Here is a 26,409-nt window from a genome sequence, read left to right on the forward strand (position 1 = left end):
AATATCCCACTCTAAACTTGTAACTCCTTCATTGCCTCATTGAGAAGGAAAAAAACAATATAACTCTGCCAAATCTGACCCTTTCCTATATGAACTGTCACAAAGTACACCTCAGCCAGGGATATGTGGCACTGACCTTGACTAGATACCTCTTTAACAATAATAAGAGTAGCAACATGGGTGAGTGACATTTTGGAGAACAGGTGTTCACCAACTGGGAAGGATACATCACACTACATTGGACACAAAAAAAGAAATTATGATTAAAATTAGGAGTTGGCATTACTGTTTTGTGTATCTACCCTACCTCAACTTGTGAAGAGCGCCATCACGGGTGCAAGTCGTGATAAAAATGTTTGTCACTTGTGAAAAGTAAAGCAAGCAGAGACTGCACATAATGAAATTGATGATTTCTTTCTTTTATGTAACCCCCCCCCCCCCCCCACATGCTACAGGTCTACGTTTTCCAATATATTGATCCCTATGAAAAATTATTAATTTTAGTAACTGCTTGATTCATTGCTCATCTGAAATCACCCGTGTGAAGTTTGATTATCCGACATTTTTTTAAATTGATTTACAAACATATTTTCAGTATATCATAGGACAGTAAAGGATGGGATTGTTATGCACATCACAATTCCATGACATGAAATGTCATGTCACTTATTTTTACTGTCAATTGCATTTTAAGTGTTCGATACAAATGTGTAAAGTTCATCGTATTTCAGTATGTTAGTAACTGAATGTTAGTGCGCTTGATAAACTCGGCAATTTCATACAAAAAAAGTTTATTCATAAGTACAGGCATAAGTCATAAGGTGAAGTCATGACTGAGTGAGTACATTGTATACATATGATCACTCAGTTTTAAATAGTTCAAAAGTGTTTTGATATACTGTTGTTTGGGCATAAGAATACACCCCTGTGACTTAAAAAAGAAAGACATATTGCTATTGACAGATCAATCATTTGTTTACACTGACGAGTGTTAACACCCTATCAAACATTTTTTTTTCAAACTTGTTTTGCTTGATTTTTTTGTATTATAAAAGGGGGCACTCATTCCTTTTGGCTGGGAAGAGTAAATTCCATTCTGAAATTTTTAAATATGGTTTCAATTTACCTCCCAACGAGGCACCGGGTTCGGTACTGATGTTCATGAAAGTATTCATCAATAGATGAAGGTATATTTCAAGGAATTTTATGAGTGATTTAACCTACCACCCACCCGTTCTGTACTAGGATCAGATGTCGCAATGAGATGTTATCTCGCGTACATGCTGTTAAAAATTCATCATGGAAATATAAGTTGATATAATTCTCAATGATTCTGATCAGGTAACTTCGCTCTTGATTCTACCCCAGGCACCGGCGGATCCAGGGGGGGGGGGGCTGGCCCGTGCCCCCTCCTTTTAGAGGTACAATTAATGTAAAAATGCCGTTAAAACAGAAAAGTGCCCCCCCCCCCTCCTTTGAAAGTCGAGAGCTTTCTTTGCGAGTCGATTTATTTTTATGGACGAAATATCCTTAATCTGGTTAATAACCTATTTATTTTCATATTCAAAGAAAACTTTTAGAGTAGATGCGTAACAATTTGTGGAGTGTCTAAAAAATTATATTAAGCTATCGAGTGTCCTGCTTAAGAAAATTAGAATGTTATGTCAATAGGATTAATGTTGCAATAAATTGTAATGAAATTAAATTGTAGATAACTACATGTATAAGTGATAAACAACAACAAACAAACAAGACCTAGAAAATAGAATGGAAAGAAATACAACAGAATGTGTCAAATATTGCATTCTTGTCTGATATCGCTATGAAATCTGTCACAAAATGAGATTTATATACCTTAGAAAAAAAAATCAAAATCCGGCTCGCTGGCGACTATCTAGAACATTTCCCCTATATACCACATAGTCTGTCCCTCAAAGTTTGGACTTTATGTCACTACAATTAATTTGGTGTTCGCAACTTTAAAACTGATATCCGATTTCTAGACAATTCTAGAAACCAAGTTGCCTGTTTAGGGAGGAAGCTTAAATACATTTAAATTGTGTTTTAGCCCCCCCCCCCCTCCACCCACTAAAATGCCACAATTGATTGCTTTAGCTGTATTTTCGAAGGTTAATCTGCAATAAAGAGAAGTGAACCTTCGATTGCATCGGTCAGTAACGCCCTTGACCTATCGTGGTCGGTGACGTCGTGTTTTATAATTGAGTTAGGTCTTACATTCCGACATCGCAATCATCACCAAAGATGCTTTACGTTACGGTTCATGATGACAATGAACAGCCCATAACGATTGTAGTCCAATGCGGTTACCTGGTAAAGTTGTGTCTTGGTATAATGGCACAAGAGCATGTCCCACCCAATGAATTCGCTGTGTCATGTGCATGAAGGACTCTTTTGCAAGGATAGCAGTAAAATTAAATTTTTAACAGGACGATCTTCCACTAGCTTAAAGCAGACAATAGGCCTTCCTTTCAGTAATAATAAAAATAATACTTTCTGATAGGCTGATACAGATAATGAATACGGACTCGATATTATTGATGGTAATTGAACACCTTGAAGAAGCACGTGAAAAAAAAGTAATTAAACTACCAGTGTAAGCCCTCGCGTAGAGGGAAGTTGGATTTATATTTTGATAGAGAGCTGACGATATTCTACTACTGTGAAAATCTTGAACTTTTTAAGAAAATCGTTGTAGATATGGGACCTATACACAAATATCGTGATCCATTCATTCTTGTTTTTATATTGTAATTGATACCGAGGATGGCTTTGTCATATCGTACGAAATCCCTGGGGCACCATGATTTTTTTATTTGCATATAAAGATTGTGATAATCACAGAATTTGGGGGAAAATAAGCTGAACTTTAACAAAAGCTCATAAAATCAAATATTTTCATCACAACTAAGAGCAAATTTTCATTTATTATCCATTTTTTTCTAACGGACATGTCATTTCTTTTGTCTCGTATGTGTATTGGTCTAACCGCAGAAAGACACTAGATAGGTCTATTATGTCCCAATCAATTCTCGGTGAATGAATGAGAATAGAATAAAAAGTGCAATAAGTCATCTTTATCAACTCCATGATTTTTATTTGATTCCTAACCAACACCTTTCTATTATTTCCAAAAGTCCTGTTAACTTATTTATAAAAAAAACCTCTTCAAAATCTTCGCCATGTCGTTGCAGGGGGCAGGTCATTGCCGGGTCAGAGAGAAAGAAAAGACATGGTACGGTACCTATTATAAATTCTTTAACTTTATGAGGTGTAGTATAGGCTGTGTAATATTATACTGCTATATTGTATAATCCGAAACATTTGTCAAGTCTGTTCTTCTTCATTTCTTAGTTATTTTATTTAGTTATTTGATTATTTATATATTTATTTGTTTATTTGATCTACCTTTCTATTTATTCAATTAGTTATTTGCTCATCTATTTACCTTATCATTCAGTGATTTGTTTATTCATTCATTCATTTGTTTATTTCTCTTTCTTTCGTTGATTCTTTTTTTTATTCTTCTATATTGCTTTTTAGTATATTTCTTTTCTTCTTTTACTGGAGATTTATCTTCCCCTTATCAATTTCGTATCATCTAAAACTACCATTAAGCGGTGATTTTTCAATGTATTGCTCCTTGCGTGGAAGTCAATCATATTTCAAGTATATCCTCAATTGAATCCTTTTATTGCACATTTCCGACTTCCAAAAGAGGAATGATCCGTGAAGCAGAAGATTATTTGCTTGAAAATTAGACTAATCCTGACGATTCAAGACCTCCATGTTGTCCGATTGTTCCTGAGTATTAAAATGTTGATCTATTTTCACACATTTTAGTCACATAGAAGATGGTATTGAGATTGAATTTTAAAGATTGGCAGGAGAAATCAACCATATGTGACATTTCTTGTCATTAGTACAGTATTGCTATATACATCAATCTTAAGTGAACGTCCTGGATTAAAAAAAATGTGCTCTATTGATTGACTAGTAAATTATGAAGATCACTGAAAACAGAATACCCTTTATCCTTACTACAGAGTGTAAAGCTCGATCCACCTGTCATACATGAAGTGGTAAAATATAAACCATAACTGTTGTGGCGTTTACGTTATTGTCTGTCAATCTTTACAAATACCAGGGGCGGATCAAGCTTTCGCCAATAGGGGGGGGGGCGAAAAATATTTTCATCAACATATTTCTCGCTTGGCCGCTATAATCTTTTTTTGATTGGTTTTTCACGGGGTAGTCCTAACTAAAGACTGACGTTTTAAGTATATGTTAGTTTTAACACGATAAGGTATCTCGTGGGGTATTAATGTATAATATGAGCGTGAAGCGCGAGCTACATTCTTTGATATTTTATGTCCTTATAACTGAAGATTCTAAGCAGTTTTTATAATCATGAACAAAAATAAGTATCCGACTAAACAATGCGATCGCGAAGCGCGAGCAGTAAATTCATTATAGTAACGTGAAAATGGACTCGATAAGGACTGTTTTTAGTGATTAATAAAGAGGATACAAGTATCACCAATAATATAATGAGAGTGCGAAGCGCGAGCTAAAAAAATTGATATTCCGACCTGAAAACTGGACAGTACAAGCGCTATTTTATTTAAATAAAGAACAAGCTGTGTGTCTCAAACAATTAAATGCGAGCGCGAAGCATGAGCTTATATTTTTTATATACTGACATGATAAAGGAGCATTTTGACAAATTTTGGAAAGAATTTGCAAAGAACATAGATATCTCACAAATCAAACCATGCGAGCGCGCAGAGCGAGCTGAAAATTTTGATATAACAGTTTGCATAAATCAATCAAAATAATGAAAGCTTGATGTGCCTGCTAAAATATTGTTTGCAAATTGATTTTAGAACTGGATATGAAGTGTCATTTAATCCTCTTGAATGGGATTCATTACACAGGCAATGCGAGCGCGAAGCGCGAGGGAAAATTTTTATATAAAGTCTATTTTCCAATTCTTCCCCTCACCTTTTTCTTGTTTCCTTTCGGGGTCGGGCCGGCTGTTAAGAGGCTGTAAATTACATATCATTGGTATATACCTTCTTTTTACTTTTCTTTCTGTTTTTGTAGTTTCTATCAAGATAAAGAGTTCACTTTTCCTGCAGGTTGTCAAAAAATAGGGGGGGCGGGGCCGGCTCGGCCCCCTCCTGGATCCGCGCCTGAATACTTATGGTCAGACATATACATATAATCACAAACACATTGGTGTATGGGGTATACAATTTTCAATTCTACCAGGCTGTCATAATTTACTCACAAAATGTAACAACTTCAGAAAGCATTTTACAGAGGGATTTCACATCATGGAAATGTGTTTTATATTCGACATTAATATGACAGAATGAGAGAGTATGTGAATACAAAAGGAAACGATTAAGCAACCTACAGTATTGAATCGTTTCACTTTTCTTAATTATTTTAGTGTAAACATCCCGGAAACATCGTTACACGAATTTTAATAAATAAAAACACGTTTTCTTTATGAGTCGTCTATCGATACGAACAAGCAAGATTTTCCATGAAAATCGAGCCGTCAATAGTGCAAACGTATGTACTCGATTTCGGGCCTACATTAAATCGTCTGCCTAAACATGCTAAACATAAACATACTGGTTTGGTTAGTTGGCAGGGATTGGCATTTGGCAGTCACAAAACTACTGAAAGTATTATTACACAAGAATGATGGAGAATTCACATGGAAAACTTTGCCATTTACACGATATACATTTTCCCTATAATTATTGCTGGTTATCGTGAGCCGAGATTTTGCATTAAAACAATAGTACGGAGGAATTATGAGTATACATAAAATCGATATCTATATTATACCGGAAAGCACGATTTCATGACCGATACACGAAATCACATTTCTCGGAAATCTTTAAGTTTCACGTATTGGCTTCTGTAGGGTAACAAATAATGCTGAAGATAATGCTTTCATTGCCAATAAAGTTTTATTGTTTACTCAAAAATAAAATAAAATAAAATAAAAACTTTATTGTCAATGAAAGCATTTATATATATATATATATATATATATATATATATATATATTGCAGCTTTTTTATAATCCATCTCTCTCCATAAATTTCAGGATACTATCATTGTATATTTGCCAGTGATCTAATAATCAAAGTAGAATTCCACGCTGAGATGTGAATTCTCGACCTTTTGATGATACGTCACAGCGGGACTACTAAAACAAGATATGATCAGCGGAGAAGCATTATGATGAACTTCATGAACCAGGGGTACACCTTCATGAAGTCATGGACGTGGGTGTGGATCCGGAGGGGAGGGGGGGGGGGGCGAACGGGCCTTTCCTACCCCCCCCTATCCCAATCATGTTTTAGAGGCAATAGCCTTCTTTTTTTGTCATAAGATAGTTCACATGAAAATGTTCCCCATGAATGGTGAATACATTATTTTATTTTACTTCTCATTTTATAAAGTGTCTTCACCCTTCAGGTAAATGCTGCATCCGCCGTTAGTATACACGAGGTTTGTCCAAAAAGTTCCAGGACTCGGGTCACATAGTACACGGGTCGTCCATGGAACTCATTTCGAATACAACTAGATAGAACAAGAATACCAAGAAGGGGGGGGGGGCGTTCCAGACGGCAATGAGTTGAAGATATAGATTGGAAAGTGCATGAAATATTTGCTTTGTGAAATCATGTATTGAGTTGCTCCGTATAACATTATGAAAGTTGTGTAATATTCGTGATAGAACTTTTCAAACGCACCTCGCATACCAATAGATATTGACATGACTGACAAATTCGGACGTTCCTTCTTTAATTACGAATGTCTAGCTCTTTGCAAAATTTTATTTAATTTTCGCTTCTCTCCTACACCAGCCCCTTCCCATCGTCACCACCATCATCGTACTCATCTATATCATCACCGTCATCATCATTTTTATCGTATCATCATCGTAATCGTCATCATCATGAACATCTTTTTTTATATCATGAACATCTTTTTTATATATGTGATATACATATAGTTTCGGTATCTCGAGGATGATGTTGGTTATTCACAATATCCCTCATGTCGATCGATCATGCCAACAACAACAAAAAAGACAATACAAGTTTGAAACAAAATGTGAAATATTAACAAAGTAATTGTGTGAAACGTTCATGTATAACTACTTATATTTGAAGGCTCAATTTTATTCGTAGTTGTTATATCCTAATTTCATATGTTCATGAGAGAAAATAAAAACTAAACATACTTTTTAACAACAAATTCCATCGTTCTTCCAATTGCTCAGTGGATATGTTGCACTTTATGTGTGGAACAGAGATTAAATCTGATGACCGGAGTATGTATCTCAAAGAATATATATGTACACCATCCGTATGATTTATAACATCATTCATGAAGACATCACATTTTCCACAGAACTTAGAATCGGACGGAATCCGCTTTTGCTGATGTATGGAGCAGCCGACCGAGTGAATGTCCTCATCTGCGCATGCGTTCACCAGTTGAGAACTTTTGCGCACTGTGAGTGGCTGTTTCGTTGAAGCAGACGATGCCTTGTTGAACTTCAGTCCAGTCGAGTGCACTTCTCGCACTGCGCAGAGACACCGCAAGCGTTCCAGGGATCAGAGCTTTGGTGTCCTAAATATCTCATTCAGTCATTGCTCTTTCATCGAGGGTACACAAGAGTGACAACGAATGGGACTGAGGTCGAATGGACCTAGAGGTATACAATGACGTGTGATTTCAATTTTAAGGTTTTAAACAAGGATCAAAGCAAGTGGTATTGACTAACATGAACAGCTTGTATCAGGGAGGAGATATTGGGTGCTCAGAGGAACAATAGTTTGGAACCAAGTCTCATTCAAGAGCTTGAATACCCGTTTTTCGGATCAGTCTGGATTAAGCTTTTCATGAATACAGAGAAAAGTCAACCCTCTCTTCATTCATGAAACATTTTACCACACGAAGCAAAAATTTTAAGCCAAAGTCACCATCGTATATACTTTTTATGGAGAAGAATTATCAGATCTAAATTTCCGCTTGATGTTTTCATATTTGTTTGATTTTGATAACCTGAAGCTAAATATTAACGTAGAGATGAAGGGACGATGACTTTTTAAAATCATAATAAGCTCAGAAAAATAGCGTACAGGTGGTAAACTGAGCCACGGTCAGACATCAACTATAGAGCTGGAAACACATGGTATGGATTTCAATTTTATATGTTCTCTACCTGGTGATCAAGGACCAAAGAGTAGAATGGCTCGCGGAAAATCAATTAGAAGTCTTTCACCAGTAGCATTAGGAGGTGTTCTTTTCGTCGTCCTTATTTCAATTGTTGTTGTGGTTGACGGATGTGTTTTAATGCAATTGCCCGGTTTCGAGCCGATATCAGTTGAGAAAAGGACTGCTTTAGCTGATGTGATCATCTCGGGGACTGTTCTCCGAGTTCACCGACATCAACGCGCATGGGACTCTACTTACCCTGCCGATGTCCTCGTCGCCGATGTCTACAAGGGGTATGAGTTGTTCGATAACGCAACATCATTACAAGAAAACGAAATACAAGCGGAATACAGGAGCTATTATCCGCATGTTTACCGTATCGACCGGTTCGGTGATCAACGGCTGTGCTGGGACGATGTTATTCCAGGGAAGAACTATGTGTTCTACCTGACAACGAATCCGAGCCCGAGAGATCTGGAGGTGGCGTCTGATGTCGGAGGCGTTGTCGATGTATCGAGGATGATGACCAAGGAAGGGCTAAAACTAGAGGCTAGCCATGATAGTGTTTCTGGAGCTTCTATCAACTATGATGTCAAGACGGAAGAGAACATTCTCAAAATATTAGGTATGTTCTACCCTCTACATAGTTATTGTGTGCTTGTTACATCCGTAATGATCAGTTAACTTACGATGTCACTTGAAGTTTTATTTGTTTTGACGCTCAGAAAAGTACACAATGTTAATGTTATGAGATAAATATTGACATTATGTGTCATGCGCATATAACAACACTGGAGATGTTTGAATAACGTAGAATGATACAGAAAGTGAGTGGCAGAACAACGGATAAGAAAAGGATCTTTTAATGTAATTAAATGTTTTATGATTAAGTCAATAGCAAATCACAGAATGTACAATTAGTCTAGTTGGTGAGTAATAAAACAGTTACAAAATCGGAGAATGACTTAAAAAGCAGCAGAGTTACATACCAAACAAAATTAATGAAATAGAGAGGCCCTTAATATTAGGAAGAATAAATACATATGAACATTTTTTGCATAGTACATGTTCATGGATAATCGTAATCATATGGTTTGTTTGATGGAACATCTTAGAGAAGCTTACGCCTAACAGATTAGGATATTCATTCTTAATTATGACAATGATGATGACGACGTCAATGATGAATAAGGATAAGGGGGGTGACGTGGATAATGATAATGACGATGTTAATGATGACGATGATGATGACGGCGACAACGACGACGACGATGATGATGATGGTGATGCATGACGATGCTGATAACGATGATGATGATGGTTATGGTGATGATGATGATGATGACGATGATCATGATGGTGATGATGATGGTGGTGGTGGTGATTGTGGTGGTGATGATGGTAATAATGATGAAAAGGAGGAGGACGAGGAGGAGGAGATGGATTATCATTACGACGATAGTACCGATGCTGTTGTTGAGTATGGTGGTGTTGGTAATGAAGGTGATTATTGCAATAAACAAAAAAAACAAACATGAGCATAATCACAAAGAAAGGGTTGTGTTAATCCTCAATGCATGTACATGGTATTGCTTTTTATTTGATATATAAGATTACAGCTACCTAGAGATAATTATTTTTGTCCAGTTAACTTCATTCAACAATTCAAAGCCAAAACATTGAAATTATGGCAAATTAATAATACATCATACAAAATGCAATTTTCAATTATTGTTGTCAGATAAAGAACTACTATTTGAATATGCCATTGTAAGACTGCAAATGTTGTAGGACCGACATATGAAGCTCCGATCAAGGATCACACATAAAATCATAAAGTAAAATTCATGTTGGTATTTGATTCATGTTAGGGGTGCGATGACAGTACTTAATTTAGTTTCCATCACATTCAAAGTGTGTTTATCTTGTTTTGAATTCTGAGTTTGTCATGCTATGGTACACCTGCTATTTGGAGCAAAGTTGCAGATTTGAAAAGAGAAAAGAGGCGCGTAAAATTTGGCTTGTCATTATCAGCCAAACACACTCATACTACACACCTGCACCTCAAGGCTGGAAACACTATCGTCTGGCAACGTTGGGGGTGTGTGTTAGAAAGGAGAAGTAATACATATCTGGAGCAGTTGGAAATTATTTACCTGTATGGAAACGTGTTATGGATAGGTTTGTAATAGCTGACAATAACTTTTGAAGTATTGCCAATCACTATATGAATACAATCCAAGAATTATAAATAAACAAGTAAATAAAAGGAAAACATTTCAAAATTGTTGATGTTATTATTCCATGTTTGAAGCATAAATCATTCGCTTTTTGATAATGGTTGACTGACTGTCAATCGGAAATTCGTCATACCCAATCACTTTAGCTTTTGGTAGACTTTCTCGTTCTAAATACTCTTCTAAAGTACTCACTCGACCATTCATCCAATAATTGAACAGTAAAGTAATATTTGTCATTTTCTTGACTATATGTTGTATATTTTGCCTCCAAATTCAGTTGGCTTGAAAAAAAAGAATACAAATCGATTGGATTGTATTGTCATAAGTAATTGATGACTGTACATATTCAGAAAATAGTTTCAATAATTCCCCAAACACATCACAAAACACAATAATACTTTCATTGTAATTGATGGGAACAGCTGCCTTTTGTAAGGGAATGCTTCTAAAACATTTTCCCTATCAAGGAATATTTCATCCATTAAATATATGGGAATCTCTCACCTCTACCCACACAGGTGTATATGATTATAAATTTCGAACCATTTTGACACTTTGCTACACCACAATAGCTTGTAATCTATGAAAAATTGATATGGTAAATAAATGACAAGTTAAACAGTTAACACCAATAAATAGATTAACGGTAATCATTTTAGGAATATGTTGGTTTTATCAGAGAAATATACATTTTTCAAGCATTTTCTTAATTTTGTAAGAGTTGTATCATTTCATTTTCAAAAGGAATTAATAGCTTGAACGTCAATTCCATATGCTGAATCTAAATATGATAGTTTTGTTGATGGAGATAAAGTGCTTTGAGGTCACTGAATAAAAGCACATTTTCAATCTATTTTTCCCAATAAATACATGAACACCAATTTTACCTGACGTTCATAATGAGATATTCAAGGACACGTCGTATAGGAAGAAATAAAGCTGATCGAAAATGGACTTGTTACAGTTTGTAGCGAGCGATCAGAAAAGCCATTTTTATAACTTATTATTTGTGATCAGTAAGGAAATGGAGTGGTAATTTGATTCATTTTTGGTAGAAAGAAATAGAAAACAAATCTTTTCACTAAGCAATTTTATCACCCGTGTCTTCATTCTTCTTATTACTATTATTATAATTTGAGGTAACTCCTCATTGAACAGAGATTTAATGCTCTACTACTTGTCAATTATTTTTCTAGGGTATTACAGGCATGTATGATGTTTATAATCATAAATTTTGGATGCAGGTTGCTCAGTGAAATTTGCGGAAAGAGGGCACTTTAATTATATTTTGAAATTATTCCTTTATTCCTTCAGTTTTACGAGAAATCAGGCAATCATTGTAAATTTGAACTAAAGCTGTAAATCTTCATATTTTTATCAAAGATATGAATTAAAAAATAGATTTTTAATGAAATCATAGACATGGAGACATATGCAACGGTGGCGAAATAGGCCAAAAATGAGGAGCACAAACCTATGACATAATCAATTTAAAATACCAGTTGAGCGGAGCAAGCCAAAAATAACATAATATAATCCATTTTCCTTTCGTTCTCTTTTCTTTTTTTATTGATTGTGAACCATTTAAGCCCCCCCCCCCGGGCCCCCTTGCCCATCACCAGTGTATGATAAATTATTATTTGTGTATTTTATTTCATGAATTACCAGTTTTGCACTATGTATTTATCATATCCTTTGCAAATATGATATTATGCCATTCACGGATCTAGGAGGCTGCACCGTGAGGAATGAGAGAACACCTTTTACGAATATGAAAAATATGCCATCCATTTAATTTAATTTAATTTACATTATTTTTATGCTTTACCTGTCAGATTCTTTTTTGTGAGGACTTTGTTTAATATTGTATTGGTTTGCCAGAAAATGAAAAAGAAAAGTAAATCACCCGATTTCTGTGACCCATAACTTATAGAATCTTAGTTCGCACCATGTAGTGCACTATAAAACAGTTATTTTTTTTTAAATCTTCACGAGGGGGTGAAAAGGGCTGTTATGCATACCTATTTACTGGAGGTCACTGTATCCAAAGCTGACGTATCACATGTAACAAGCACTGTCTTTTAAAGTGATATGAAAGTCGAAGAAAGAATGTTTCCCAAAATACAGCGCCACCTGTCCCACAGAGGCATCTAAATATTTTCATCGACTCGGGTGTCGTGTGTGAGATGTCGGCCAGTCCGTCATCCCGAATAGTGATCCCACATCACCGATTACCACAGCGATGATGGCGGATAAAACGTGTCAAAGATAATAGGATAATCAGGTGGAAATGGGGGAAGAAAATTGCATACAATTTGCCCTTGTCCTAAATGGTAACCTATCAGTGGCCCACTTATTAGCGTAGAAGTAAGGAGAGCCCATAGCACATACACCCACACCCCACACACATTCAACCATTAAGACATGAAATATAATGAAAGAAAGGGTGAATATGAGAATTAAAAATGAGCTCTTTGCAATTTTAACACTAATTGACACAATCACCTGTAAATAAAAGGCTATTTGTAACCGGAAAAGAAATAAGATCAGACAAAGATTGATATAATGTGTGTAATATGAGGTGGCGATAACGAGCACAATTAGGAAAGAAAATGACGTATATACGTCAAAAATGAAACATTTTAGTGATGAATATTAAGGAAAATAAATTCATTGGCCCTGTCAACACTCCTTCTGTTTGATCTAAAAATGTTTTATACTATCATTCAATGTCAGGGGTGTGAATTAAAAGGCATGTTAGGTGTTATTCATCTTAGTGTGAGAGAATGTGTTTGTTTGATTTAAGATATGTAAGAGTGGCTTCATGTTCATAATTCATAGATTGTTGATACCCATTCTTTCTGCCAAGGCCCATCTTTACTCGACTTTATTCCTTCCACAATCCATCGAATTATTATTCTACAGGTATTTATCACAAGACTCTCTCTCTCTCTCTCTCTTCAACCAGCCCTTCCAAACTAAGCATACCATGCATGTCATAAAGAAGTATTTTAACGATGTTTCATACTTTGTCTTTGTCATCATAATGAGTTTATAATGCGTTTTGATGGACATTAGTTCTAATATACACCGTTTGATCTCGTCATTAACATAGCCTTCAGGGTTAATAATTGTTTGGCTATACCAAAGTCTAATATCATGAGGCTTTCAAAACGAACAAGTCAATCACAGATATCCATATATCTTGAGCTGATAGGTGTAGTGTGGCTATCCATTTTATGCAATTATTATCTGACTAAAGTATTCAAATGAAAAACTCGCAGTTAACTTGTTCATCGAAGGGATAAAAATTGTTTTAACATTCCTTCACCAACTGAATGTTTGTTATCAAAAGGCGAGAATTTCTCACAAGACAAACGTATCAGTACCCCCGTTATACCGAATTGTGATGATTATTAAGACATTAACATAAAAATGTACATTTCGTTGTACGCTAATTAATAACCCAATCGCATCTTTTTGTATAACCTTTACAGGGATCCCTTTTAAAGTTTCAACTATGGTTTTGTCGCGCAAATCATTAATGACTTTAAACCAACATTCTTCAATATTCCATACTTCAAACCACGCGCGGATCCATGGGGGGGGCCGAGGGGGCCTTGGCCCCCCCCCTTCGGCTAAAAAAAAAGAGAGAGGGAAAGAAGAGAAAAAGAGGGGAAGAGGGGAGAAAAGAAAAAAGAAGGAAGAAGGGGAGAAAAAAGGAGAGGAAAAGGGGGAAAGAAAAAGGGAAAAGAGAGAGGGAGAGAAGGAAAAGAAGAGGGGGAAGGAAGAAGAGGAAAAAAAAGAGAGAGAAAAGGGGGAAAGAAAAGGAGAAAAGGGAAGAGGGGGAAGGAAGGGAAGGAAAAGAGAGAGGAAAAGGAGGAAGAGAAGAAAAGAAAGGGGAGGGAGAGAGAGGAAAGAAGAGAAGAAAAAAGAGAGGGGAAAGAAAAGAAGAGGAGAAAAGAGGGGAAAGAAAGAGAAAAAAGAGGAAAAGGGGGAAGGAAGAGAAGAAAAAGGGAGGGGGAGGGAGAAGAAAAAAAGAGGAAGAGGGGAAAAGAGAGAGGAAGAGGGGAAAAGGAAAAGAAGAAAAAAGGAGAGAGGAAGAGGGAAGAAAGAAGAGGAAAAAAGAGAGAGAAGGGGGAAGAAAAGGGAAAAGGAAGAGGGGAAAGAAAAAAAAGGGGGGAAGAAGAGGGGAAAGAAAGAGAAAAAAAGAGGAAGAGGGGGAAGGAAGAGAAGAAAAGAAAAGGGAGGGGAAGGGGAGAAAAAAAGAGAAGAAGAGAGGGGAAAAGGAGAAAAAAGAAGAAAGAGGAAGATGGAAGAAAGAAGAGAAGAAAAAAAGAAAGAAAGGGGGAAAGAAAAGAAGAAAGGGGAGAGGAAGAGGGGAAGGGCGAGAAGAAAAAAAGAGGAAGAGGAGGAAAGAAAATGATGTTCGAACCAAAAGGGCGCTGAAATGATGTTCGAAGGAATGTCAAAATGCTGTTCAAACTGCATGGGGGCAGAATTGATGTTGGAACTAGGGGGCGCCAAATTGATACTCGAGCGAGGGGGGGGGGCGAAATGGTATTCGAACTAGGGGCGCCAAATTGATGTTGGACCTACATGTAGGGGCGCCAAATTGATACTCGAGCTAGGGCGCCGAAATGATGTTCGAACTGGGAGGGGGCCGAATCGATGTTCGAGCTGGGGGGGGGGCGCCAATTGATACTCAAACTAGGGGGCGCCGAATTAATGTTCGAACTAGGGGGGCGCAAAATTGATACTCGAGCTAGGGGGGGGGGGGCCGATTCGAACTAGGGAAGGCAAATTGAGTTCGAAGGGATGCCAAAATGATGTTCCAACTGGGGGCCGAATTTATGTTCGAACGGGGGGGGGGGGCGAATTGATGATCGACCTACATGTAGGGGCGCCAAATTAATGTTGGACCTTGTGGTGAGTCTCCGCAACATGTAGGGGCGCCGAATTGTTATTCGAACTAGGAGGGCGCCGAAATGATACTCGAACTAGGGAGGGAGGCCGAATCGAGGTTCGAGGTAGGGGGCGCCAAATTGATACTCAAACTAGGGGGCGCCGAATTGATGTTCAAACTAGGGGGCGCAAAATTGATACTCGAGCTAGGGGGGCGAAATGATATTCGAACTAGGGAAGGCAAATCGAGTTCGAAGGGATGCTAAAATGATGTTCGAACTGGGGGCCGAATCGATGTTCGAACGGGGGGGGGGGCAAATTGATGATCGACCTACATGTAGGGGCGCGGAACTGATATTCGAACTGCCGCCTTGTTGTTGGCTCATTGTCCCATATATTGAAAGTTTGAAATGTCTTGGCCTTGAGGTTTTTAGGCCTTGGGTTTCCATGCCTTGGCCTTGGCCTTGGGGATTGAAGCCTTGGTCTTGGGTATTAAAGCCTTGGCCTTGGAGGTTTCAGCCTTGACTACAACACTGATGGATATATTGATAGATATTATTTACAGAAATTTTGAAGTTTACTTGCACACACTAAGAAAAAAAGGTTCAGAATTTAACCCCGAAAGGTTGATGCAAAATCAGCACCCTATGGGTTCAAAAATTGAACCCCTGATTTGGGGTTCAAAAATTGAATCTTGCGGTTGGGGTTCATTTTTGCACCATGCGGGTTCAAAATTGCATCCCTAGGGGTTCAATTTGAAATTTAGGGGTGCAGTGTTCAGGCCATAATATCATCAGATTCCGCGCCCTCATTATGCATTAATACTAAGATATCAATTTAATAATTAAATTGTCACTTTTGTTTTATCTCTCGCTTAGCAAGATGAATAGGAAGATATAGTCATTATATTCATATGATAACATGTCCTAAGGACGTCAAGGTCCTATGTCTCAAAATTAAAGTAATAATGAAACATATCAGCTCTTTATCAAATGCGATTTATATCCACCTTACAAGTTTCCTACAAAGTGTTTGAAATATCAGATCGGAATATCAAATATTTTAAGCTCGCGTTTCGCGCTCGCTTTTATTTTCATGATAAAAGATTGTTTAGAATGCCTAGATTCTAGGTCTTAATCTGAAACACGCCCGGGCATTTTCATTCAGTTATCCAGTTTCAGATCACAATATAAAAAAATTCTGCTCGCCCTTTGTGCTCGTATTATTAATGTAAGAAGATCCCCTTTCTCATCCCTTTCATGATTTACAAAACATGAATAGAGTATCCCGTACAAGGTTGAAATCTCGATTTTTTTTACGCTCGTGTTTCGCGCTCGCATAAATTGATTGTGAAATATGTAATGTCTTCATGGCTAAATGCAAGCAGTCCTTAAAAGGCACTTTTCGATCAGTTCAAAACATATACAAACATTTTCTGCTCGCGCTTTCCGCTCGCATTATTAATGTAGGAAGATCCCCTCTTACTCATCTTTTTCATGATTTAGGAAACATGAATAGTGTCCCGTTCTAGGTCTAAATCTAGAATTTTTCCGCTCGCATCAATTGTTTAGTTATATAGCTATCTTATAAAAAACTTATTAAAGTTTTCCATTCTTTATGTAGAAATGTCAAAAAATTTCAGCTCGCGCTTCGCGCTCACATTATTTGATTGATGAAATATGTAAAGTCTTCATGGCTAAATGCAAGCAGTCCTTAAAAGGCACTTTTCGATCAGTTCAAAACATATACAAACATTTTCTAATCGCGCTTTGCGCTTGCATTATTAATGTAGGAAGATCCCCTCTTGCTCATCTTTTTCATGATTTAGGAAACATGAATAGTGTCCCGTTCTAGGTCTCAATCTAGAATTTTTCTGCTCGCATCAATTGTTTGGTTATATAGCTATCTTGATCATGATTACAAAAACTGATTAAAGTTATCCATTCTTTATGTATATGTAGAAATGCCAAAAAATTTCAGTTCGCGCTTCGCGCTCGCATTATTTGATTGATGAAATATCTAATGTCTTGAAATGAATAGTGTCCCGTTTTAGGTCTAAAACTGAAATTTTCCGCTCGCATCAATTGTTTAGTTATATAGCTATCTTGTTCATGATTAAAAAAACTGATTAAAGTTTTCCTTTCTTTATGTAGAAATGTCAAAAATTTTCAGCTCGCGCTTCGCGCTCGCATTATTTGATTGATGAAATATATAATGTCTTAAAATGAATAGTGTCACGTTCTAGGTCTAAAATTAAAATTTTCCGCTCGCACTTCGCGCTCGCATCAATTGTTTAGTTATATAGCTATCTTGTTCATGATTAAAAAAAACTGATAAAAGTTTTCCATTCTTTATGTAGAAATGTCAAAAATTTTCAGCTCGCGCTTCGCGCTCGCATTATTTGATTGATGAAATATCTAATGTCTTAAAATGAATAGTGTCACGTTCTAGGTCTAAAATTAAAATTTTCCGCTCGCACTTCGCGCTCGCATCAATTGTTTAGTTATATAGCCATCTTGTTCATGATTACAAAAACTGATTAAAGTTTTCCATTCTTTATGTACATGTAGAAATGCCAAAAATTTTCAGTTCGCGCTTCGCGCTCGCATTATTTGATTGATGAAATATCTAATGTCTTGAAATGAATAGTGTCCCGTTCTAGGTCTAAAACTATAATTTTCCGCACGCACTTCGCGCTCACATCAATTGTTTGGTTATATAGCTATCTTGTTCATGATTACAAAAACTGATTAAAGTTTTCCATTCTTTATGTAGAAATGTCAAAAATTTTCAGCTCGCGCTTCGCACTCGCATTATTTGATTGATGAAATATCTAATGTCTTGAAATGAATAGTGTCCCGTTCTAGGTCTAAAACTAAAATTTTCCGCTCGCACTTCGCGCTCGCATCAATTGTTTAATTATATAGCTATCTTGTTCATGATTAAAAAAACTGATTAAAGTTTTCCATTCTTTATGTAGAAATGTCAAAAATTTTCAGCTCGCGCTTCGCGCTCGCATTTTTTTTATTGATGAAATATCTAATGTCTTCATGGCTAAATGCAAGCAGTCCCTAAAAGGCACTTTTCGATCAGTTCTAAACGTATACAAACATTTTCTGCTCGTGCTTTGCGCTTGCATTATTAATGTAGGAAGATCCCCTCTTACTCATCTTTTTCATGATTTAGGAAACATGAATAGTGTCCCGTTCTAGGTCTAAATCTAGAATAGTTCCGCTCGCATCAATTGTTTAGTTATATAGCTATCTTGTTCATGAAAACAAAAACTGATTAAAGTTTTTCATTCTTTATGTAGAAATGTCAAAAATTTTCAGCTCGCGCTTCGCGCTTGCATTATTTGATTGATGAAATATCTAATGTCTTCATGGCTAAATGCAAGCAGTCCTTAAAAGGCACTTTTCGATCAGTTCCAAACGTATACAAACATTTTCTGCTCGCGCTTTCCGCTCGCATTATTAATGTAGGAAGATCCCCTCTTACTCATTTTTTTCATGATTTAGGAAACATGAATAGAGTGTCCCGTTCTAGGTCTAAATCTAGAATTTTTCCGCTCGCACTTCGCGCTCGCATCAATTGATTTGATTTGACTTGATTTATTATTTTTTTCTGCATCCATAACATTCGTATAATACATTTTTCACAACATAATAAACATAATATGTTAGCATTTTTGGCATCAATCATAAATAAAGAGTACTGAAAAAATAATTCTAGACAAAAATGATAAACTATATGATATTCACAATTTGCAGGAGGATTGTCATCATAAGCAAATTGCTTGAAAAAACGACAATCCCAAACTTATACTAATTGAATTAATACATTTATAAAGCAGAATTGGCATTTATTTTCAAATACGAAACATGAATTCATGCAATATTATAGCATAAAGATGAAGATGATAAAGCTGAGGGTGACGGTGATATGATGATGATGATGATGATGATGATGATGATGAAGGCCATGGAGATGATGGTGGTCATGATGAAGATATTGGTAATAACTAAATCGAAGGAGGAATAAATTCACGATAAAAAGGATACGACACAAAAATTTTACTTCAAATATTCTGAAAATAACATAGATTTAACGTTTGTCTTAAATGAGTGAAGAGACGAAGATTGTTTTACAGACTCTGCTGGTAGAGAGTTCCACAAATCTGGATCATGGTGTCATATGGATCTCTGCGCAATAAGCAGTTTGGGGTTGATTAAATGGAAATTTGAAGAGTTACGGGCAGGGTATGAATGAATAGATGTATTCAGGTAATAAAAATTGTGGAATGAAAGTAGGTGGGAGCATGTTATTAACGTACTTAAACATAAGTAGTAAACTTTGAAGTGTATTTATGTCAAATACTGTTAGAGTCTTTAGTTTATGGAATAATGGATTCGTGTGTGATAAATATTGGGAATCAGTACAGATTCGAATTGTTTTTTTTTCTGTAATTAAGTATATTGTATCAAAGTTTTCCATTCTTTATGTAGAAATGTCAAAAAAAATTTAGCTCGCGCTTCGCGCTCACATTATTTGATTGATGAAATATCTAATGTCTTCATGGCTAAATGCAAGCAGTCCTTAAAAGGCACTTTTTGATCAGTTCAAAACGTATACAAACATTTTCTGCTCGCGCTTTGCGCTCGCATTATTAATGTAGGAAGATCCCCTTTTACTCATCTTTTTCATGATTTAGGAAACATGAATAGAGTGTCCCGTTTAGGTCTAAATCTAGAATTTTTCCTCTTGCACTTCTCGCTCGCATCAATTGTTTAGTTATACTGTATAGCTATCGTGTTCATGATTACAAAAATAATTAAAAATTTTCCATTCTTTATGTAGAAAATGTCAAAATTTTTCAGCTCGCGCTTCGCGCTCGCATTATTTGATTGCTGAAATATATAACGTCTTCATAGCTAACTGTGTGCAATCTTTAACAGGACTGGTAGGCCTACCTTTCCGATCGGTTCAAAACGTGTATCAAAAATTTCTACTAGCGCTTTGCGTTCGCAGTAATTATTGCAGGCACATCTTTTTTTCAGAATTTTCAAATTTTAGGAAAAAATACATACAATTTAAAAAAAAAATTGCTCGCACTTTGCGCAGGCATTATAAAATAAGGATTATGATATTATACATTTATGTTGATTTAAATAATAATGCTAAGAAACTACTTATAAGACTACCCCCTTCAAATAAACAAACGAAAAAAAAAACATCTTCGAGCGGCCGATCGGGGAAATTATGGCTAAACAAAAATTCCGGGCCCCTTTATTGGCGAAGGCTGGATCCGCCCCTGATTCATGTGCCTATGAAATAAGATAATTTAACATGCATTTAACGCACTTATGATTGCCTGGGGAGGGAGGGGCCGCCATTTTTCCGAAAAGTACACAGGGGCGCCAAAATCAGGTCGAATTTGGGCCCCCCTCCCTACGAAATCCTGGATCCGCGCCTGCAATATTCCATACTTCAAACCCTCACTACTTGACTCCCATTCTTTCTACCGATGTACCTTGGGAGAAATCGATACTGCACCAGACATTCTCTACCCCCTAAAATGGTTGCCAATTTATGAAGAAAGTATGAAATAAAGGTATTTTCAGGCAGTAAATCACGGTTACATCAAATAAATTGAGACTTGCTATGATTTACGTGTACTGACCTTATCTTTATTTACATGTTGAGGAGTGAATATTGTTGATATTTGGGAGATATGTGCTATCTCATTGTATACACGATGGATGGTGTCAGAAGAAAGTCATGGTCTAGATGGCGTAGCCTTTTGACGAGTTAAGGGACTTATCCACCCTTATAGTTCCTATTGTATAACATTTATATCTTTGTTAGCAATTCCAGGTTCGCTCAAGTAAAAGAAAGAAAGATTTCTTTTAAAAAGGGAAATTTTCCATGTGTGAGACGATATCACATTAATGATTCTAAACATTTGAATTTGGATATACCTACTAATTTTATGGATTAGCCAGGGGTAGGCGTTGTGGCCCAGTGGATAATTCTTCTGACTTTGAAACAGAGGGTCGTGGGTTCGAATCCGAGCCATGGCGTAATTTCCTTCAGCAAGAAATTTATCCACATCGTGCTGCACTCGACCGAGGTGAGGTTAATGGGTACCCGGTAGGATTAATTCCTTGAATACATGAGCACTGAAAGGCAGCTCGAGCTAAAGCCGGGGTAATAATAATAATAACAACGCGCCTCGGAATAGAATATTTCTAGATAGATGGCGCTATTTAAATGCCTGTTATTATTATTAATATATGAATTTCACGATTTCCCCTAATAAAGCCCCAGTCAAATATAGATCCTGGACCATCCCGGATCTGGTCCAAGGGGGTCCGGAGAGAGATCAGTGTTGGCGCCTTGAGCATCCTTGGAGGACCGTGGTGGTCCGTGTAGGTCCATGGTGGTCCTTGAATGTCCGGGAGGTCAACACAACGGTTTTGGGCAGTCTAAAATATCCGGCGTCATCCATGGACTGCCATGTTGGCAAAGAAATCCGGGATGGTCCGCGTGGCTGCCGTGTAGGTCCGTGTATCTGCCGTGTATGTCCGTGTAGTTGTCGTGTAGGTCCGTGTGGCTGACGTGTTGATCCGGGTAGCTGACGTGTTGGTCCGTGTTGAGGCCCTGATGATCCGTGTAGACGACGTGCTCTGCCGGCATGGTCTGTATAGTTCCGTGTAAAGATGCCGTGTGTACTGTCATCAACGCTCGTCGACGTTCTATCCGGGGCAAAACGATCCCGGACTTCCCCAGATCATGCCAGACTTGCCGTGTTGATCTTTGAGGATTCGTGTCTATATGTAACTTGGGCTTAAGCAGATGCAATGTTCATCTGGTGTGCAGTTTAGGCCTGCATAGAATAAAATCTTTCTGAGAGGGGTGATTGTAGAGTTGGTGATAATGTAAACAGAGAAAGATGTGACAGTGAAATGTACACCTGTGCCATCCCAGATTCACACCAACAAGGATGCACTCAGATGATGCTGATGTTCAAAATGAAAGAGGCCATCAAGATTGGCTCCACCAATCCTTGTTAACATTCTAAATACTTCACCAGCGGTGATCATGATAGACAAGGCGATGTACAGGGTGTTAATTTGATGGTGATTTAATTGCTTACTGTCATCGCTTTATTAAGGGCAGGTCCCGGTAATTTATTTTCATCATCGGTGAGACTGGCAGATGCGTGGGTATATAGAAGAAAGACATAAACATGAATACAAGTGAGTGGGAAGTGATGTTACAGAACAACGTGTCTCATTCTTCGATGGTAGAGCCATTAATTGTACTGATGTGGTCGAGTGCGAAAATGAAATACATTGTTGATTATACGAATGTATTTGAAGCAAGGTCAATGGCGCAAGGTGATTTATTATCCGCGGATGATGAGAATAAAAGTACAGATGAAGACAGAAATGGTGGACGCCGAGGTTTGAACGGTGTTCATGGTCTTTGATCGAATTTGGATCACATTCTCTGCCAGCAGGAATAAAGGTGATTTCCAGTAAATTTGATACCACCTTCCAAGCAAGCGATATGCCCCTTAATTCAATCACTTAAAAGTGTCAAGATGAATCCATCTTGTGGTATGCGCTGTGGCTGTCTAATTGGCAACAAAGTTATCATATATTTCTGAGAAAATGAAAAGTCGGAAGCGTGTCAACAATGTAATTGCATTCTGCAATCGCAATGATACTGGCAATGATGATTCATGAGAATACTACCATCCTGCCATCAGTTGATGGAGTTGGGATGCGAGAGAGATGTTTATTATAGATGAAATGCGTTTGAATTACCCCTTATTATTAGATTATAACTGGTATGTATGAAAGTGGATGTCGATGTTTCCTTTGCTTGTCCACTTTTTGCCCACTTTTCTTTGAAAAAAATGAACTTAACCTTTTAGGGACCCACTTGACTTAAGTCCTTAAATATAGGATTGTTGACGTCCTGTGAATTGACCACAAATACCGTAGCCATTCATTAAGTCACATTGAAGCGTTAAATCACTTGAATGAACGTTACTAGTGACCATTTAAGGGTGACCATTGAGATTGACCATGACAATGACACACGTCTTTAAGTCAAGTACTAATATGTCTGAATGATCCGTTGAGTACTTGGGTGTGAATGATTTTCAAAGAACGTCATGGAAGTCAAGTGGGTCATACTCAGACATAGCAAACGATAGAAAGGGGACTTTTACAATCCTGATTTCCTAATAAGATCTAAAGATCGACATTATATTAGGCCGTGGGGGGAGTTAGCCAGAGAGATTGTTTGTATAAATCATTCTCACACACTAACCAAATGCTAATTAGGGGATATGAAAGAAAAAAGAGACTGACTAGACCACTCGCAGGTTAAAGTTGATGAAGAATAATATGAAGAAACAAAAAGGAAATATGAATAAAGGAGAGATCAAATTTCAACGTGACTTTGAATTCGACCTGCCATATCATGATAACCTTATTTTCAAAGTTTGGCGTCTTTTGTGAGTTCTTATTCCTGTCTATCTACATCCAATGATATCATTTCCAAGTACACCAGAAAGTTATCCGCTTATCTTGATATCTCTATACAGTATCTAATTTGAAGGATGGTCATTCCCCCGCTGAGATAGCAGCATGTAATTCCCATAATGATGAGACCCCAACCGAGTCGAAAGATTTCGGAAAGGATACATTAATGACGACTGATGGTCAAGTGCCGATGACCACACGATCTAGAATAATAATGGTATATAAAGAGACATTTTCTAACGGTCAAGTGGTATTTTTCTGGAGTCTTGCGTTGACCATGGATAAACAATCATTCTCGAACAATGCTTTAATGAGAACATGGACCTACTGAGAGTCACATTGATGTTATAGATTGTTATTGTTTCATTAAGTCCTCTTTAAGCCATCGTATTGATATCAAAGTCAAATCTCGAGACATTTTAAGCCTAATCGGATCACTTTCGAGTGCCATATTCTTAGGATATATATGGGGGAGAACATGGTAGAAAGAAATCTGTTTCCGATGTTAGACTGACTTTTATTAGGCTGAAAAGATCATTCTGGTCTGAGGGTCGCCCAAACATTTCTAGTGCTTTTATCTGCTGTGTCCGTAATATATGAAACAATGAGAGACCTATGATTTTTAGAGGTTCCCTATATAAGTATACTGGGTCGTTTCTTGCGGATAAAAGAAAGCGATATTTTGTGACAACCAAAGAGACACTCTAAAAAACATGAAAGGCGAAAGGGTGGAAAGGGGCCGAGGTTTTTACAGCGTTTCCAATCCTTATTGAAAATGATGTCACTCCTCGGCCATTTCATATGTTAGTTTACCCCTTTCCACCCTTCCATTTTGTACAAAACAATTTCTATACTTCGGTTTCCGATTTCAAAATCTTAATGAATTATCTTTGTCAGACTCCTTGGGAATCAATAACGGCAAGTATAAACTGCAGAATAAAACCCAAGACTTTCCCGCTGAGCATCTGGTTTCGGTAAGAGTATAGGGTAAGAACGCAGAGAAATGTACTAGAGATTCACAGATTCATTGAACATGTTGAGATGACCATGATGACGAAATTAATATAATAGGATGATGTTGGCTAAAATTCTGAAATTTGAATAGTTCATCAGAATAGGTTTGTAAGCTTGCAAGAAAATGAAGTATTATCATATAGGACTCATATTGCCTGTTTTAGTACTTGAGGTTGATTACTATATCTTTACAAGTACAAGTGAATTCTACTTTCGTTGCAATCATGTTTACATGGTAAAGATGTTTCCTTTGATGAGGGTTCTTTTTATAATTATGAGCCACAAATATTGCTATATTTCTTACTCCTTGTAGACACGGCAAAACTATGGCTTAGCGATGAAACACTGGAAGCACATTAATAATCAATCTCTTCGTTTATCGTGCACTTCAGATTTTACTTTTACACTAAACGGAACTCAACTTCCGACGTTACCATCTTGATCATAATCAAAATAGGTACCTATTGACAATGACCTCAAATTCCTGAGATATTTCTTCTTTCAAACCAGTCATTAGAAAGGACCTTTCATCTAATGCTAGTCCTATACTTGGCCGGCTTCTTGAGAAACCCTGAATGCACTTCTAATGATCACAGTTTTGTTCTTGGATTAAAACGGAAGGGCTTATTTAAAGAAGTTCGATTCCACTTAGAGCTCATTTGCCCAGTATCTTGTTTAAATATGACATCCATGAATCAACGAGAACAAAAAAGAGAGAGATGTTTCATCAAGACAATTTGGTGGTGCTTGGATGGTTTCACTATGTACAGGGGATTAGTCAATTGCATTTCATCGCCAAGGCGTCAATGTAAATATGGCAGCCACTCGCCAGCCATTTAGGACCCTTGACTCTATTAGTAGTCCCACCTATTCACCCGATAGTCAGGGTGTTGCTTGCAAACAGAGGCAAACAGAATGAAACAATTACTCCCCCTCTCAAGCCCAGAAATAAAGCAAATCTAGGAGATGTAAAAGCTGAAAAGGCATGTTTACAAAACAATCGAAGAAGATTTTCTTTATCCTTCGATCGATTTGTTCTGATTCGTCTCCCCGTTAGACAAAGATTGATAAATCCCGCATCCAGTATGTAGTCGATTTCAAAAGGAACAGTAGCACATTGATGTATCTCGAGAATCATGAAGGAAAACAAAGTATACAATCTTGATTGACTCGATTGTCTATCGAACAAGCCTTGATTTGACAGGTGTCATTTTAATTTGGACGAAACAGGTGCAAATTAAATATTAGTTTCATTTATTAGATGCACTCGTCAGCTCGTGATGGTATATACATGTACCTCATTAATGACGTAATGGAGCGTGCGAGGTGTTTCTTTTTACACTGCGAAGTAACATTCATCAAACAAAGTAATGTTTCCCCCACCAAACCTATCGTGTAAAGATGTGCTTCAAATTATT

The 26,409-nt window shown here is 37.1% G+C and overlaps 1 protein-coding gene across 1 annotated transcript in view; it reads left to right on the forward strand.

Annotated features, from left to right (window-relative positions):
• The first annotated feature begins 8,412 nt into the window (after positions 1-8,412).
• The window catches only part of LOC121412025, a 63,780-nt gene continuing 45,783 nt past the window's right edge, over positions 8,413-26,409 (forward strand). The window contains exon 1 of the mRNA XM_041604937.1: positions 8,413-8,899. Within this exon, the coding sequence (XP_041460871.1) occupies positions 8,413-8,899 (487 nt within the window). The remainder of the gene's footprint in view (positions 8,900-26,409) is intronic.

This window comes from Lytechinus variegatus, chromosome 3 (assembly GCF_018143015.1).
Source record: "Lytechinus variegatus isolate NC3 chromosome 3, Lvar_3.0, whole genome shotgun sequence".
NCBI lineage: Eukaryota > Metazoa > Echinodermata > Echinoidea > Temnopleuroida > Toxopneustidae > Lytechinus > Lytechinus variegatus.